Source organism: Podarcis bocagei (genome assembly GCF_964188305.1).
Source record: "Podarcis bocagei genome assembly, chromosome: W".
Classification (NCBI taxonomy): Eukaryota; Metazoa; Chordata; class Lepidosauria; order Squamata; family Lacertidae; genus Podarcis; species Podarcis bocagei.
Window position 1 is genome coordinate 59,067,160 of NC_138131.1, and position 17,492 is coordinate 59,084,651.

At 45.8% G+C, this 17,492-nt stretch overlaps 1 protein-coding gene across 1 annotated transcript in view; it reads right to left on the reverse strand.

Moving 5' to 3' along the window:
• Positions 1 to 2,877: 2,877 nt before the first annotated feature.
• LOC308578200 (uncharacterized protein) overlaps positions 2,878 to 17,492 on the reverse strand; it is a gene marked incomplete at both ends in the record, with an annotated part of 173,757 nt that continues 159,142 nt past the window's right edge. The window contains one exon of the mRNA XM_081178457.1: positions 2,878 to 3,096. Within this exon, the coding sequence (XP_081034583.1) occupies positions 2,878 to 3,096 (219 nt within the window). The remainder of the gene's footprint in view (positions 3,097 to 17,492) is intronic.

Here is a 17,492-nt window from a genome sequence, read left to right on the forward strand (position 1 = left end):
AGTACACAGTGAGACTGGCAAACTTTGCCCAAAGCTCCTCCCAAGCTTCTAAAATTGACGTCAGAATGGTGAGGCATCATGGGAACAACTTAACCTCTTAAGTTCCAACTCCCATACCCCCTCTGCATCACATTCTGACAAGACCTTTTTGAGTTCAACACCTTTCCCTTTTGCCTTGAGCCTCTTCCCGGCATCTTTCCCAGGCACCTGTTGAACCCTTTCAACACTCCCAGAATCACACTGTGCAAACCTGGCCCACGCACTTGTCGCTTGGTACCTTTCAGGTGGAATGCCCTTTGTTGCGCGACTTGACCTTCTGGGCACAAACTCAGATGTTACCTCTGACTCACTGCCACCAGAACCTGTGTCCTCAGCCTCACGGGATTCCCCCTCCAACTTAAAACGTTTTCGAATCCTCTCCATTACACTCACAGGAGAACTGGGCTCGCTTTTGGGTGTTCTCTTAACCTGTGGAGAAACCCACCCCTGTGCTTGACCATCATCAGCATCCTGGTCTCCAGCAACAGGCTCCGCCTCTGACTCTCCTTCCTCACTTTCTTCCTCCCTTTCCTCCCTCTCAGAATCTTCCTGTTCTGAATCAGAAAGACACTCTGAAAGACCATCACGCTTGACAGCAGGTTGTGACTTTTTATCCTGCTCATAGAACTCAGCGTGCTTGCTGATCAGTAACTTACTCTGATCACCTGATGGAAATGCAAACCTCCATGCATTTGCTGTTGGCTCATACCCACAGAAGATCATTTTCCGGAACTTGGATCCATCTGGCCCCTGCAACGTTGCAGGTACTGACACAGATGCATGTGACCCAAACCTGCGCAAAAAATGAATCTGGGGTTTCCTGCCATGCAACAACCCAAACGGTGTGTCCCCTACCATGGAATTGTAGGTGCGATTCCAGGTGAAGCTCACATACTTGATTGCCTCCAGCCAAAACCTTGGAGGTAACCCAGAATCCTTCAGCAACACCTGTGCAGTTTTAACCAGAGCCTGACACTTCAGCTCTGCCTGCCCCCTCTGATTGGGTGAAGTCACTGTGTGACGTATCCCTTTCTTGCGAAAGTACTTCTGCAAAGCAGAACCTGTAAACTCAGCTCCTCTGTCACTTGTGACAGCCTGCACTTTGGTGGAAAACCTTACTTCTACCTCCTCAATCCAACGTTTGATCAGCTGTGCTGCATCATCCTTGGATTTGAGACCGTGAGTCCAGGAATTCTGTGTAAAATTATCCTGCATCGAGAGCAGAAACCTTGACCCTCCCAGACTTGGTTCCTTTACCGGACCCCACAAATCTATGTGAATTTGTTCAAAAGGCCTAGTGGTTATCCTCTCAACCTTTGGATAACTGCATCCTTTTACCTTTGCCAGCTTGCAAGTTTCACAACTTACAGCTTGTCCACATTCTGAGATCCTACACCCTTTAGAAACTTCTGGTAGCACCTGTAGTTCTTCTAGAGAACTATGGGCTGTTCGTGTATGCCAAGCATGTACGCATTCATCATGATTGGGAATTGTAGCACGCAGTGCTTGTGCTTTCTCAACCTTCCCATCACCCTCCAGAGACGTTTTAAGAATGAAGAGATCATTCTGCCCCTTTTTAACCTTGGCAAGCATCCTCCCTCCTTTGGAGATTGTGCACACATCATCCTGAAAACAAACCGTAAATCCCTTTTTCAGTAAATAGGGCACAGACAAAAGACAGTGGTGCATCCCAGGAACGGTACAACACTCCAGCGTTTCCTGCAAAACATCAAAATTCAAATTTACAACATTTTTTATATTTCCTTTCTGTCCATTTGCAAACAGTACAGTTTTCCCGGCAGGAATTGCCGTGCAGTTCCACCTCTCGACAGCAGGTGTCTCTGGAATCAAATTGCGATTAGCAGCAGAGTCAATAATAAAACTTAGCTCCTTTGGGTTTGTGTCCCAGCTGTCTTCAGACAAAGCCAAACTAGCTGTTATCTTGTACGTCTCCTCACGTTGTTTTCCACGTCCTCCTCTTGCGTTCCCAGGCTGGCCACCTCTCCCAGACTGGTTCCCATGGAAACCCGACTGGTTCCCATGATAGGTGTCCTTGAAGCCTTCCTGTCTTGCCTCTCTGCTCCGGTGGGGGCAATCTTGACGCAAATGTCCCGCTGCTTTACACACGTAGCAACGACGAACTCCAGTGGAAAAACACTGCCTGGGGCTCTTTTTAGCTGGCCTGGCCCTCCTTCTTCTGGAAAAGCACTCCTTGCCAGATCCGCCCCCCTTGAACTGCCGCTTCATTCCAGCAGGTTCAGTGGAAAACTTTTCAAACTTGCCTTTGGATCTTTCCGCCCCCCCGACTTGCTCACTAGCACTCCTTGAGGCTAAATTGTCAGGAACAGGGACTGCAGCCATCTCTAGGCTTCCAGCTTCCCTCTGCCCTTGGCCTCCCGCTGCGTCTTCACACAGACGTTTCAGCACACGCCAAGCCTCACACGCAGATTCAACGCCATCCAGGTGCTGTTGCAACGTAGCATGAACACCTGCTCTCAACATGCAGATCTCAGCTCTCATAGCTTTCTCCCTCTGCATTTTCTCCTCCAGAGAAACAGACTTTAGCTTGCCTGCATCTCTGTCCACCAGTTGCACTGGTTCCCTCTGGGAAATGTCCCACACGTCCGTGGCCATGAACCACGCCCTCACCCTTTTTGTCCAGGTATTCCACGCTTGGACGGTGAGTTCCTCAAGCTGTTCAAACGGAGCTTGAATCACCTCCTGGCCATCTGCCATCTTCCCCCGGGGCCCAGCGTACTCACGTAAACAAACCAGCCGCTCTTCAGCTCCCGGTCTAGCAGATCAGCTCTCCTGCCTCTCACAATTCCAGGCAGAACTTCAAGCTGGCATCAGCAGCGTCGTCAGCTTGCCTTCAAACGATAGGCACAGCCCCAAGCTCTCTGCCGTTCTCCAAAGGCGCCCCAAGCTGTACTCACAAGATTTCCAGCTCCCCTGGCACTTCTCCCTGGAGAAACGATACCTCAGCTCTGCGCAGTTCTCAGCAACACAGGCACTCTCTGTGTCTTTCAGCTTGCCTGTTTGCTTCTGCCTCCGTCTCTGCTCGACACCGCAGATTTCACAGCTCCCGGCAGATCAAAGCTTTTCCGCAGCCTCCCGTGACAGGTTTACAAGCGATGATTTATGAGGTCCATAACCTATGGCACTTTGTTATCAGGCGTGACTCCCGCTAATTGATTTATGGCCCTCAATTAGCTCTTTACTGCCCGGCACGCTTCTCCTGCCGCATGCTCTGCTCCGAGCTCTCCGTCACGCCATTAGCAGAGTTTCGCACAGCGGTGTTTACCTGTCACGTAGCTTGACTTCCAGACAAACTCACACAGAGAGTCCAGTTTGTCTATTTACAGCTTTTATTCCGATATTTCTCAGGATTCTCCTGGACTGCTTGCAGCCATTTGTATGACTACTCCTTCTCCCTCACAGTACACAGTGAGACTGGCAAACTTTGCCCAAAGCTCCTCCCAAGCTTCTAAAATTGACGTCAGAATGGTGAGGCATCATGGGAACAACTTAACCTCTTAAGTTCCAACTCCCATAGTATTTGGTACGGCTTTTGCCTGACGCCTCAGGCTTCGTAGAGCTGTTCTTTGCTCCTCTTGACTGTCGCGGCTTCCTACAGTTTCGCTGTAGATGCCCAGTCTGTCCACAATTGTGGCATCGGACGGCACTCAATGCTACGGCATGCTCTCCAGTAGATTCAGCAGTGGGAAGATTTGAACTCTGTTCTTGCCTCCCTCTGTCTTTCACATTCTGTGACTCCCAAGCACGCGTTGGTGCTGCAGGGATGGGATTCTCAATCACCCCAAACAGTCTCTGATTCTGCAGCAGGGCCTTCATCTTTACAGACCAAGATGAATAATTGTCATTGGTCAGGAGGGGTGGAGAAGGCAAGCCTCCCCCCTTCTTAGCATCCATTTTGAGTCCTTGCATTGACTCTAAAACACAAGCCTCTAAAATCCAATAGCTGGCTTGTTTACTCTCTTGACACCTGGCAACTCTGACACTGGCTGGGTTGGAAAGTCCCTTCCAGCAGTTCGTGAGGACCTAGTCATAACAAAACTTTGTTTTCGCCTCTCTGAGGCATAGTCTGACTGTCCAGCCCTCTCGAGTTTCTTTCCATTTTCCTCTCTGAGGCACAGCCTTCTGAAGGACGTTGCTTAGCAACAGCGCATTCCTTTCCTCAGACAGGAAACCACAAAAATGCCTGGTATGCAGGCCTCTTCTAAGTTGGAGCTGCTTTCCCACACTCGCTCTCCGTGAAGCAGAGAATGAACCATTCTGCATTCACACTTTTAAGCCCTTATAATCTCATACCTTGGGCATCGGCTTGGCTGTCAGCTTCTTCTGGTCAGCTTCTGGCTGCAGAGAATCAGCCTCTCAAATCAGGCTTCCATGGAGCAGAGGAGGACAATTCACCAGCCTCTCATGCAGATGTACGATGGATCGAAACCATCCGAAGGCTGCCACTATGTTAGTATCTCAGCTTCAGTCAGAGGTACCTGGCCTCCCCCGAGGCAATTAAGCTGGATACTTGATGACCTCTCCGCTGCGTCTCCCGGCAGGCTAGGTCATAACTCCGGCGATTCTCCTCATCAATCAGACGTGAAGAGAACACACCCTCCGCTACTCTGCTTCTCTCTCCCTCCCTGCATTCTCCCAGGGAGGAGAAATGAGACAGACAGGAGTCCTTTCTACATGTTTTATTCCTGTCACTCAACAGTACATAGAAATGCGTCTGTTCCCTTCAGACTCCATCAGAAGAGACTCAACTCCTCCCCTGTACTTCCAGCACAGGTCAGATAACACTCTGAGCTAACATCCGGTGCTCAGTACAGAGAATAGGCTCCACCTTTTCTCCAACAGTAGATCTGCAAAACACAACATCCTGTTTTGCATTCCAGCCATCTGGAGCTGGCTTTTGCATTGGTGCTTTTTCCCAACATCCACAAGCCGAACCAGTCCTTGCCCAGCCTGGTGCTGCAGCTGCAGAGGTTGAGAGGTCTGCAGGAGCAGTGGAAGCTTGTGAAGCAGACGTGGCTGCTGCTCTGGAAAGAGAGCAAAGGGTGCTAGCCATTTTAAGGGCCAGCGTTGATGCTTGGCTGTTGCCAAAGCTCCAAGGGAAGAAGCCCTGGGTCGCATGGCACACACTGAAGACAGCATGTCAGGCCGCAGTGGGAGCCAGACCAGAGGGGGCTAGGAGATGCCCAGAGAGAGCATTAAGCCCAGAGGGGGCGGGGACTGTTTTGGGAAGCTGCTTCTATGCTTCAACACGTCTGTGTGATGGTCCGGGAGAGAGGCTGAGAGCTGGGAAGAGGAAGGCAGTAGCAGACCGTTCCTCAGGCAGCTGGGCACCCAGGAGTTGGGGTGCAGGCCGTTCCAAGAGCTCTGGGAAAGCCAAAGTCCCCAAGAGTTGTTTGTGCTCTGAGGCGAAGTCCAACAGCGAAGGGCATTGTTCTGCAGAGGCTCTGGAATGCAAGGTCAGCCACCTGCTAAGGCAGATAAGCAACGGTTCTCAGACGGCGAAGCGTGAGAACACCAGCAGAGGCCTTGCAGCAACAATGGCAACCAGGAAGGACACTGGCAGAGGCCCCGGTGGGGGTGCAAACATTGCCATGGCAACTTTGGAAGATAGCCAGAGAGCCACGTTATCTCTTGTTGTTGATACTGGAGCGACCCACAGCCTTGTGCCATCTGGTGGGCTCCTGAAAAATTGCAAGACAGTTAAATCTGGACGTTTTGTCACGATGGCAGATGGATCTAAGAGACAGCTAACTGAAACTGGTTTCTTATACTGTCCCTTTATAGATCATGAGGTGCAAGCTTACGTGGTGCCCGAGCTTGCACATTCTCTTTTAAGTGTATCAGCTCTTGTTGCCGATGGGTTTGATGTGTTGTTTACTAACAATACGTGTTATTTTTACAGGGATGGGAAGAAGCTCTACAGTGTTGAGGGGAAGGACAGGCTCTTTCTGGTGCAGATGCCTGTCACTGATGCTACTGTTGCAGAGTCCCCTGAAGAAGCACAAGTGCAGTGTGCAAATGTACCACCACACCATGATTGTTTACACCTCTGGCACAGACGCTTTGGACATGCAGGGTGGTCATATGTTAAAAGGGCCGCAGAGAACACAATTGGGTGTGGGTTCAAGGCATGTGATAAATACTTAGATTGTCAAGCTTGTAAAAAAATTGAAGGTCACGACATGCAGATATCCCAGGTCAGAAAAGAGGACCAGCAAACCCTTTGAGCTGGTTCATGCAGATTTATCTGGGCCGATGCAAATAGCTTCTTTAAGTGGATCGAAGCATGTTTTGGTTCTGATTGATGATTTTTCGAGACACACCTGGCTGTTTACACTTAAACACAAGTGGGGGCGGCTGCACTGATCAGGGATTGGATCACAGCGGTAGAGCTGCGTTTCTCCGCCAGGGTGGTTTCCTTTCAATCTGATCGGGGGGGGGGGCGAGTTCACAGGTTCTGGGCTGCAATCTTTCTTCAGGCAGAAAGGTACCAGTCATCGATTGACTGCCCCCTACTCTCCGCAACAGAACGGAATTGCGGAGAGAAAACACCGCACCCTACAGGAAGCAGCGCATGCTATGCTGGCAGACTCGGGTCTGCCACAGCGCTTTTGGGCTGAGAGTTATAAGACGGCATGTTTTGTTCAGAACAGGGTGTTCAATTCAAGTGTGGGTGACACACCGTATTTTCTGCTGCATGGGAAAAAACCCAAAGTGGATTTCTTGTGTGTGTTTGGCTGTGAGGCTTGGGTCATCATTCCAAAGGCCACCCGCAGAAAGGGTGAACCAAGATCTAGGAAAACGATCTTTGTAGGCTATGAGCCAGACTCAAAGGCGTGGCGTTTTGCATACCCTACTGGCAACCAGTCTAAGCTGCTTATTAGCGGCAGTGCTGAGTTTTGCGAGCAGAGTGGGTGGAAACCTATTCACGGGAACCCGGATGTTCTGTCAGACTCAGATGAGGAAGAGGAGGAGGACGAAGCTGAACCTATTGCTGAGGTAGACAGTCCATAGCCACAGAGTCCAGAGCCGGGATCTCCAAGGCAGAGGCTCCGAACCTCTCCAAAGGGGAGTCCCAAGACCCCTCCACAGGTCTCTGTCAAGTCTGAGCCAAGGAGTGAGCCATCCTCGCCAGCAGACCCAGCTGTGAGGCCAAAAAGGCGCAGCAGGTCAGGGGGGGGTTCTGACACAGGGGATGGTCTGGCTGGTCCAAGTGAATCAGGCGCAGTTCCAGAGTTCACACTGAGGAGGTCAGCAAGGTCAACCAAGTGTGTCCATAGTTTTATAGCAACTCCCAATTGTTACTCTCCGCCTCTGTCATCTTAGTCCTCTCTATATTCTGACCTTGTGTCACTGTATCCCTTTGTTTCTGAAAACCAGAACACTTTAACATTCATTGAGTTTGTAATAGTCCTTAAGATAGCTTTTAAATTTTCTCCACTCTTCTTCCACCGTCTCTATTCGTTGATCACGGATTCTGCCTGTCATCTCGGCCAATGTCATATAGTCCATCACTTTCATCTGCCATTCTTCCAGAGTGGGTAGATCTTGTGTCTTCCAGTACTTCGCGATAAGTATTCTTGCTGCTGCTGTAGCATACATAAAGAAAGTTCTATCCCTCTTTGACACCAATTGGCCGACAATGCCCAGGAGAAAGGCCTCTGGTTTTTTAGTAAAAGTACATTTAAGTACCTTTTTCATTTCATTATAGATCATTTCCCAGAAAGCCTTAATCTTCGGGCATGTCCACCAAAGGTGGTAGAAGGTACCTTCAGTCTCTTTACATTTCCAACATTTGTTATCGGGCAAATGATAAATTTTTGCCAGCTTGACTGGGGTCATGTACCACCTGTATACCATTTTCATAATATTCTCCTTTAAGGCATTACATGCCGTAAATTTGATACCGGTGTTCCATAACCATTCCCAGTCAGCTGACATGATGTTATGACCAACATCCTGTGCCCACTTAATCATAGCTGATTTGACTGTTTCGTCCTGTGTATTCCATTTCAGCAACAAGTTATACATTCTAGATAAATTCTTAGTACTGGGTTCTAGCAATTCAGTTTCTAGTTTTGATTTTTCCATCTGGAAGCCAATTTTCCTGTCCTGTTTGAAAAATTCCATTATTTGATGATATTGAAACCAATTTTGTACCTTATGTTTCAATTTCTCATGACTTTGCAATTTGAACTTATCTCCATCCTGTTCCAAAATTTCCCAATACTTCGGCCATCCGACCTCCATATTGAGTTTCTTCACTGCCTTGGCCTCCACTGGTGACACCCATCTAGGGGTTTTATTTTCCAACAGATCTTTGTATCTTATCCAGACATTGAACAATGCTTTTCTAACAATGTGATTTTTAAAGGCACTGTTAACTTTGTCGTACCATAGATATGCATGCCAACCAAAAGCATTATTGAAACCTTCCAGATCTAAGATGTCTGTGTTTTCGAGGAGCATCCATTCTTTCAGCCAGCAAAATGCTGCTGCCTCATAGTACAATTTCAAGTCCGGCAGGGCAAAACCCCCTCTTTCTTTAGCATCTGTCAATATTTTAAATTTGATTCTGGGCTTTTTGCCCTGCCAGACAAATTTCGAAATATCTTTCTGCCACCTCTTGAAACATTCCATCTTATCCAGAATCTGCAAGGTCTGGAACAAAAATAGCATTCTAGGCAATACATTCATTTTAATCACTGCAATTCGGCCTAACATTGACAATTTCAGATTTGACCATATTTCTAGATCTTTTTTAATCTCTGACCAACATTTTTCATAGTTATCCTTATACAAATTCACATTTTTAGATGTCAAATAAACCCCTAGGTATTTAACCTTCTTAACCACCGTCAACCCTGTCTCCTCTTGGAATTCCTCTTTTTCCATATCTGTTAAGTTTTTTCCTAAAACTTTGGTTTTTTGTTTATTCAACTTAAATCTGGCCACCTGGCCAAACAGTTGGATTATTTCTAAGACCCTTTTCGTACTAGTGTTTGGCTCTTGCAAAGTCAATACTAGGTCGTCTGCAAATGCTCTTAGCTTATACTGTTTACTGGGATGCAGAAAAGGGGGGGTATGGGGAAGTCCGAGAAAAGAGGTTTATGAAAATAGGCGATGAAACTATACATGTTTGTTTGTTCATTTAAGTGTTTGTTTGTTGTTTAAATCTTTGTAAAACCAATAAATTTTTTTTTTTTTTAAAAAAGCAAGGTCAACCAAGGGAAAGCCACCGGAAAGGTATGAAGCCACTAGTGTCTGGGTAGGTGTGGCTAGATGTGAACCTGAATCCTTTGAGGATGTTCAGAAGTTGCCTCAGGAAGAAGCTAGCAAATGGCGTGAGGCGATGCAGAAGGAGATGAACTCAATGGAGTCTCTTGGTGTGTTCTCACTCACTCAGCTGCCGTCTGGCAATCAGGCTGTGGGTTGCATATGGGTTTACCATCTTAAACCCACAGAAGCTGGAGAAAAACAGTATAAAGCTAGGTTAGTAGCTCGTGGATTCACACAGAAGAAGGGTGTCCACTTCACGGAGGTCTATTCGCCGACCTCGAGAGCAGAGACTTTGAGGACACTTTTAGCGGTTGCTGCACAGAGAGGTTGGAAGGTGAACCATTTTGATGTGGATGTTGCCTACCTGAACTCAGACCTCCAGGAGGAGTTGTACATGCTTCCTCCTCCAGGGTTTGGAGTCAGTGTGCCAGGCACTGTGTGGCGGTTGCACAAATCCATCTATGGATTACGCCAATCTGCCAGAAATTGGAACATGTGTCTGAATGAAGCCTTAGAAGAGCTAGGTTTCAGGAGAAGTGTTGCGGACAGCTGTCTCTACCTTAAAGGATCAGGTGAGACACAGCAAGCTGCTCAGGTTTTTGTCGATGATATCTTGATCATGGCACAGACAAGTAAACAAGTGGAGAAGTTTGCTAGGGAGCTTGGAAAGCGGTTCAAGCTCAAGCAGCTTGGAGAGGTCAAGTCGTATCTAGGCATAGAGATCATGAGAGCAAGAGATGGAAGCTTTTTGCTCAGCCAGAAAGGTAAGATTGAGCAGTTGCTTGAGAAGTTCAGAATGTCTGAGTGTACAGGTGTCAAAACACCCATGGAGGCTGGTTACGTGAAAGAATGTCAGCAAGTAGAACGTGCTGTGTTCGAAAATACTGAACTCTTTCAGTCAACTCTGGGTAGTCTATTGTATCTGTCACAGTGGAGCAGACCAGACATAGCGTTTGCTGTCAATCTGCTCAGTAGAGAGGCTTCAAGTCCTAGTGTGCAGGCCTGGAATGGTATTAAACGGGTGCTACGTTACCTGCAAGATACCAAAGATTTTTGCCTCAAGATGTCAGCTGAGGGCGGTGTCAAGCTGACTGCATGGGTGGATTCAGATTGGGCTAACCTTGAGGACCGCAAATCAGTGTCAGGCCTAGTGGTGAAGTTTGGGAACTCAGTAGTTGGGTGGAGGTCCTGGAAGCAAAGTCTCATAGCGCTTTCATCTACCGAAGCTGAGTTCAGTGCGCTATCTGAGGTTTGCAGAGAGTTGGAGTTCTATGTGTGTTTGGTCGAGGAACTCTGTGGAGAGCATTGTCTGCCCGTCGTGGTGCATGAAGACAATCAACCATGCCTCAAATTGGCCGAGACGGCGCAATTCAAGGCCAGGACCAAACATTTGGACATACGTTTTCAGAATGTGTGTCAGAGCGTTCGTGAAGGGCTACTTGCTCTAAAATGCTGTCCCTCAACCAAGAACCTCGCTGGTGGTTTCACAAAACCGTTAACCTTCCAGAAGCACGAGGAGTTCTGTGAAGGTCTGTGTTTGGGGTGAGCATTGTTGCTTATTTCCCCAGATGCAGGGCAAGAGGGGGTGTGGAGTTTGGAGTTTACAGGGTTAAAACTCCTTGGTGTCCTGTATCTGGGGAGGGGCCTGACGCAGGGAAATGCGTCAGAGGCTTTGTCTGGGAGACTTGGTTTCACTTTAGACTGAGAGATGCTGCAAGAGAGATTGTGTGTGCTTTTAGCACGGGAAAGATGCCGGAAAGCTCCGATGGAATGTGACTGATTTATGGCTTGTAAATAAACGCTTTTTAGAGATAGCAATGAAATGTCTCTGGACTTCATTTATCTCTCTATCTCACACGGACTGCAGGACCGCTGCGACTCTGTCTTCCTGCACAGGTCGGCCTCAAGCCCCAAGCAGAGCTGTGCTGACTGGACGGCAGGATTTAATTGCCAAAGAACCCAAACCCGAACCCGAACCTTAACCTTAACGTTAACCTAAACCTTAACCTTAACGTTAACCTAAACCTAAACCTAAACCTAAACCTAAACCTAACCCTAAACCTAAACCTAAACCTAAACCTAAACCTAAACCTAAACCTAAACCTAAACCTTAACCTTAACCCTAACCCTAACCCTAACCCTAACCCTAACCCTAACCCTAACCCTAACCCTAACCCTAACCCTAACACTAACCCTAACCCTAACTGTAACCCTAACCCTAACCCTAACCCTAACAAAGAGAAATGTAAGAAGCCTAAACAAAGCCAAACAGGTTGTTTTGGGTTCCAGCTACATAGAAAGAAGAATCTTGGATTTCGCTTATTTCAAGTCGTGTTCTTTGGTGTTAATGCACATTGACCCAGACATCGCAGTGTGTAGAATCATAGAATCATAGAATCATAGAGTTGGAAGAGACCACAAGGGCCATCGAGTCCAACCCCCTGCCAAGCAGGAAACACCATCAGAGCACTCCTGACATATGGTTGTCAAGCCTCTGCTTAAAGACCTCCAAAGTAGGAGACTCCACCACACTCCTTGGCAGCAAATTCCACTGTCGAACAGCTCTTACTGTCAGGAAGTTCTTCCTAATGTTTAGGTGGAATCTTCTTTCTTGTAGTTTGGATCCATTGCTCCGTGTCCGCTTCTCTGGAGCAGCAGAAAACAACCTTTCTCCCTCCTCTATGTGACATCCTTTTATATATTTGAACATGGCTATCATATCACCCCTTAACCTCCTCTTCTCCAGGCTAAACATGCCCAGCTCCCTTAGCCGTTCCTCATAAGGCATCGTTTCCAGGCCTTTGACCATTTTGGTTGCCCTCCTCTGGACACATTCCAGTTTGTCAGTGTCCTTTTTGAATTGTGGTGCCCAGAACTGGACACAGTACTCCAGGTGAGGTCTGACCAGAGCAGAATACAGTGGCACTATTACTTCCCTTGATCTAGATGCTATACTCCTATTGATGCAGCCCAGAATTGCATTGGCTTTTTTAGCTGCCGCGTCACACTGTTGGCTCATGTCAAGTTTATGGTCAACCAAGACTCCTAGATCCTTTTCACATGTACTGCATGTACCCCTGTTTGCATTTCACCATCTTCTCCTCTGAGTGGCCCCACTGCTTCTTTGTTCTTCCTTTTGCTACGAACATACCCATAAAAGCCTTTTTTGTTGCTTTTAACCTCTCTAGCAAGCCTGAGTTCATTCTGTGCTTTAGCTTTTCTGACTTTGTGTCTACACGTGCTGGCTATTTGTTTGAATTCCTCTTTGATGGTTTCCCCCCTTTTCCATTTTTTGTACACATCCTTTTTTAATCTTAACTCAGTTAAAAGTTCTTTAGATAGCCACCCTGGCTTCTTTAGGCACCTTCCATGTTTCCGTCTCATTGGCATTGCCTGACGTTGTGCTTTTACTATCTCCCTCTTAACAAACTCCCAGCCATCATGAACTCCCTTTCCTTTTAGTATTGCTGTCCATGGGATCTCACCCAGCACTTCCCTAAGTTTTATGAAGTCGGCTTTCTTAAAGTCAAGAAATTGAGTCCTAGTATGCTTGGCTGCTCCTTTCCGCTGTATAGTAAACTTCAGAAGAGCATGATCACTCGCGCCTAATGAGACCAAAATAACACAACACCGTCTTTTCGCTTCCATATGCGTAGAAAGAAGACGAATAAGCTTTGATTGGTCTTATTTCAATTCGCATAGTGTTTTTTGGGTGTGCACCGGAATCACCCCCGACCTAAGCAAAAAGGTGTTTTGGGTTCCATCTACATAAAAAGAAGATGATAAAGCTCTGATTGGGCTTATTTCAAATTGGTGTTTTTGGGGTTAGAATGCACGTTCACTCAAAAATCGCAGAGTGACATTTTTGTTATCAGCCGAAATCAAGCAAAGGTGTTTTGGTTCCATCTCAATAGAAGGAGGACAAATAAGCTTGGATTGTTCTATAGGTGGTCATTGACCCTGAGCCTAACCGTAACCCTAACCCTAACCCTAACCCTAACCCTAACGCTAACCCTAACCCTAACCCTAACCCTAAACCTAACCCTCACCCTCACCCTAACCCTAACCCTAACCCCAACCCTAACCCTAACCCTAAACCTAAACCTAACCCTAACCCTAGCAAAGCGAAGTGTAATAAGCCTAAACAAAGCCAAACAGGTTGTTTTGTGTTACAGCTACATAGAAAGAAGAATCTTGGATGTGACTTATTTCAAATCGTTTTCTTTGGTGTTAATGCGCATTGACCCAGAAATCGCAAAGTGTGTGTAATGAAACCAAAATAACACAACACCGTCTTTTTGCTTCAATATGTGTAGAGATAAGGCAAATAAGCTTTGATTGGGCTTATTACAATTCGCATGGTGTTTTTTGGGTGTGCACCAGAATCACCCCCGACCAAAGCAAAAAGGTGTTTTGGGTTCCACCTACATAAAAAGAAGATGATAAAGTCCTGATTGGGTTATTTCAAATTGTTGTTTTTGGGGTTAGAATGCACATTCACTCAAAAATCGCAGAGTGACATGTTTGTTATCAGCTGAAATCAACCATAGGTGTTTCGGTTCTATCTCAATAGAAGGACGAATAGACTTCCGGTCGGCGCCAGCGTTCAGTGGCGGTCCTCTCTTCGAGCTCCGGAGGAGGACTGCTCCGCGAGTTCGGGTCTGACCCGCTACGGCAAGCGGGGGACCCCTAAAATCACAGGCGCGGAAGCCTGTGAACAAGGAGACTCGGTGGGCATCAGAAGCGCACCCCTTACTGCGAAAGAGCCTTTTTAAAGGCTCCGGAACGGCATCGGGAGTGGGCGCGGCGCTGAGAGTCGCAACCCAGCCCGCGGAGCGAAGCCGCGTCGCCATGAACGGAGAGCGCCGATTCCTTCCTGTAAATTGAAATTGGATCGAAAAACCCGTGAGTAGGACTGAATGACTACCTGGGACCCTAAAAATAAAATTTTAAAATTCGGCTGGAAACAGGAAAGGCTAAAAATAAGGAAGTCTGCCTTCCCCCGACTGCATGATAGATAAAGCAACGAAAGTATAAAGCTGCATCAGAACGAAAATAACCTTAAGACTGTCTAACCTTGGCATTGGATACGAATTTCCTCTCTAGCAAGCAGGGGCAGAGGGGAGAAAAAGTGACTTTATTAACCTGCATGACTTATTGAGAGAAAAAAGTTTTCCGCTGCCTTAATCTCCTGAAACGGACTGCCAAAGTAAAGTACCAGGACAGTGATCTGCATTTAGAAACTTGTTACAAAGTTACATAGTTGGAGTGCTACTTGATACAAAGTTTTGGGGCTTTGCTGCAACAATTTATTGGACAGTGTTGATAGAGAAACTATATAGAAAAAGTGTTGCAGCATTTATACAGAGGATTCCTGGTTTCTTTGTTCTTTATTCTTTGTCTTTTTCAGTTGGACATTTTGGATTGCTCCCTCTAGAGGGTTGAGGAGTAACAATTGCAGAGCAACGGAATAGGACAGTGGGATTTTCCATCAGGAAACTGCTCCTGTGAGAAAGTCCTTGGGATATGAGTGGCCCAGCAGACGAGATAACAACTAGAGCTAAAGCAAAACAAGCACAAAAGAAAAGGGGCTCAATATCAAGTGTAACACCAGCAGGAGCAGCCGGGCAAGAAAAAGTGACAGCTGCTTCCATGGATTCAATGACACAGGCGTTACTCAAGATAAACCAATCTTTAGAAGCCTTGACAAAGCAGAGTACAGAAAACTCACAAAAATTAACAGAATTAACATCAAGGCTGGACTTGAATACGAAAAGTGTGACATCTAACACAGAATCTATAAATAAGTTGATTGAAGAAAATTCTGCAACACGCAAGATTGCAGAGGACGCCAGAAATATTGCTGAAGAGACACAGGGAAAATTAGAACCGATCTCCAAAAAAGTGAATGAACATGATGTGGCCTTGTCTTTGCTGGAATTACAGAGAAAGGAGAGAAATTTGAAATTAAGATTAGTTCCTGAAAGTGAAGGGGACAGCCTTGTGGAGTTCCTTACACAAGAGTTTTCTGACTTTTGGCAGGAAGAATTGGAGGAAGAATTCAAGATAACAACAGCATTCAGACTGGGCAGGAGAAAGAATAGAAAGACCCCGAGGGATTGTCTGATTACTTTCAGATCCAAGGAAGAAAGAGACAAAATACTAAACCTACATTACCAAAAGGCCTTGGAAATTGAAAATTCTCATATACAAATCTTTAAGGACATCCCTAAATACATCCTGGAGGTGAGAGCCTTCTATAAAGATCTGGTCTACCTGCTGAAAAGGAACAACATACCTTTTAGGTGGGAGTTTCCACAAGGACTGTCCTTCAACTACAAGGGAAAGAAGGTGAAAATAAAAACAGTTCAAGACAAAGAGAAGTTTTTGGAGAGAAACCACGAGGATTTGCAGAAGGGAACGGTAGACCCAATTTTAGAGGTAAAAGGAGCAGTGGACATTCTGAATTTATCGTTTGGACTTAAACCACCATCAGAGGAAGAGCAGCAACTTGGAGCGGTTGGAGGAGTAGAAGACAAATAACAAGATGGCCCTGCAATTCCTTAGTTGGAATTGTAATGGGCTGAACATTCCTACGAAAAGACGCCAAGTTTTTCATATTTTGAAAAGAGAACAATTGGATTTGATCTGTTTACAAGAAACTCATGTGACCAGGGTACACAGGAAACTACTTATAAACAAAAGATTAGGACAGGAATTCATCTCATCGGATAAAGTTAAGAAAAGAGGAGTGGTGATTTATGCAAAGGAGAAATTGGCCCCAAAAATGATGTTTAAAGATGAACAAGGAAGATACCTGGCAATTGAAATACAAATACAAGGAGAAAAACTGTTAATAGTTGGAATCTATGCACCAAATGAAGGGAAGGCGGAATTTTTTAAGAAGTTGCATGAAACTCTGATGGACTATTTGGACTACAATGCGGTAATCATGGGAGACATGAATGGTGTGGTTTCTACAAATATGGACAAGGCACAAGAACAGACAATCTCCAAGGAAGGGAGACTTCCAAAGACCTTTTTTGAAATGACTGAAAATATGGACTTAATAGATATTTGGAGAACAAGGAACCCTCTCTCTCGAGAGGGAACTTTTTTCTCTCAAGCAATGATGACTTGGACCAGAATTGACCAAATTTGGATTGCTAGTGGGCTGGCTCCGAAGATCAAGAAAGTGGAAATCTGCCCAAAGACTTGCTCCGACCATAACGCCGTGAAGGTAGAGATGAAACCTACAACAACTGGTCAATTTAGATGGAGGATGAATGACACCCTGTTTCGAGATGAGGAGATCCACAGAAAGGCCCAAAAAACTTTAAAGGACTATTTCGAAATAAATTTAAAAAATGATGTAGAAAAAAGAGTGATCTGGGACGCAAGTAAAGCTGTGATGCGAGGATTTTTAATTCAACAAAATTCAGTAAAAAAGAGAAAGCAAAATGAGAAGAAGGAAAAGATCCTGGAAAAGATAAAAGAAGGAGAGAAGAAATTGAGATCAAAACCAAAGTCCCAGGAGATTTTGAGAGAGATTAAGCTATATCAGACACAATATATGGAACTGATGAACCAAGAGATTGAATGGAAGATAAAGCAAATGAGACAAAAGACATTCGAATCTGCAGACAAATGTGGTAAGCTTCTGGCTTGGCAATTGAAGAAAAGACAGAAACTAAATACAGTTACAAACCTAGAAGTGGATGGAAAGAATATATCTAAACCCAATGAGATTAGAAACTGTTTTTTGAGTTATTTTAAAAAATTATATTCACAAGGACCGCAGAAGGCAGAGGATATAGATGAATTCCTTAAAAAATATGGATTACAAAAAATCTCTCATCAAAGTAAGGTGGATCTAAACCAGAGAATAACAGAACAAGAGATAGAGGGTGCCATTCAGAACATGCAACTGGGCAAATCTCCAGGACCAGATGGACTGACTTCCAGATACTATAAAGCTTTAAAGGAGTGCTTGGTACAACCGTTAAAGGAAGTCTGCAATGAGATCTTAAAGGGGAAAAGGGCGCCAGAATCGTGGAAGGAAGCGTATATTACACTCATACCAAAGACAGAGACTGAAAAGACTCAACTTAAGAACTACCGCCCAATATCATTAC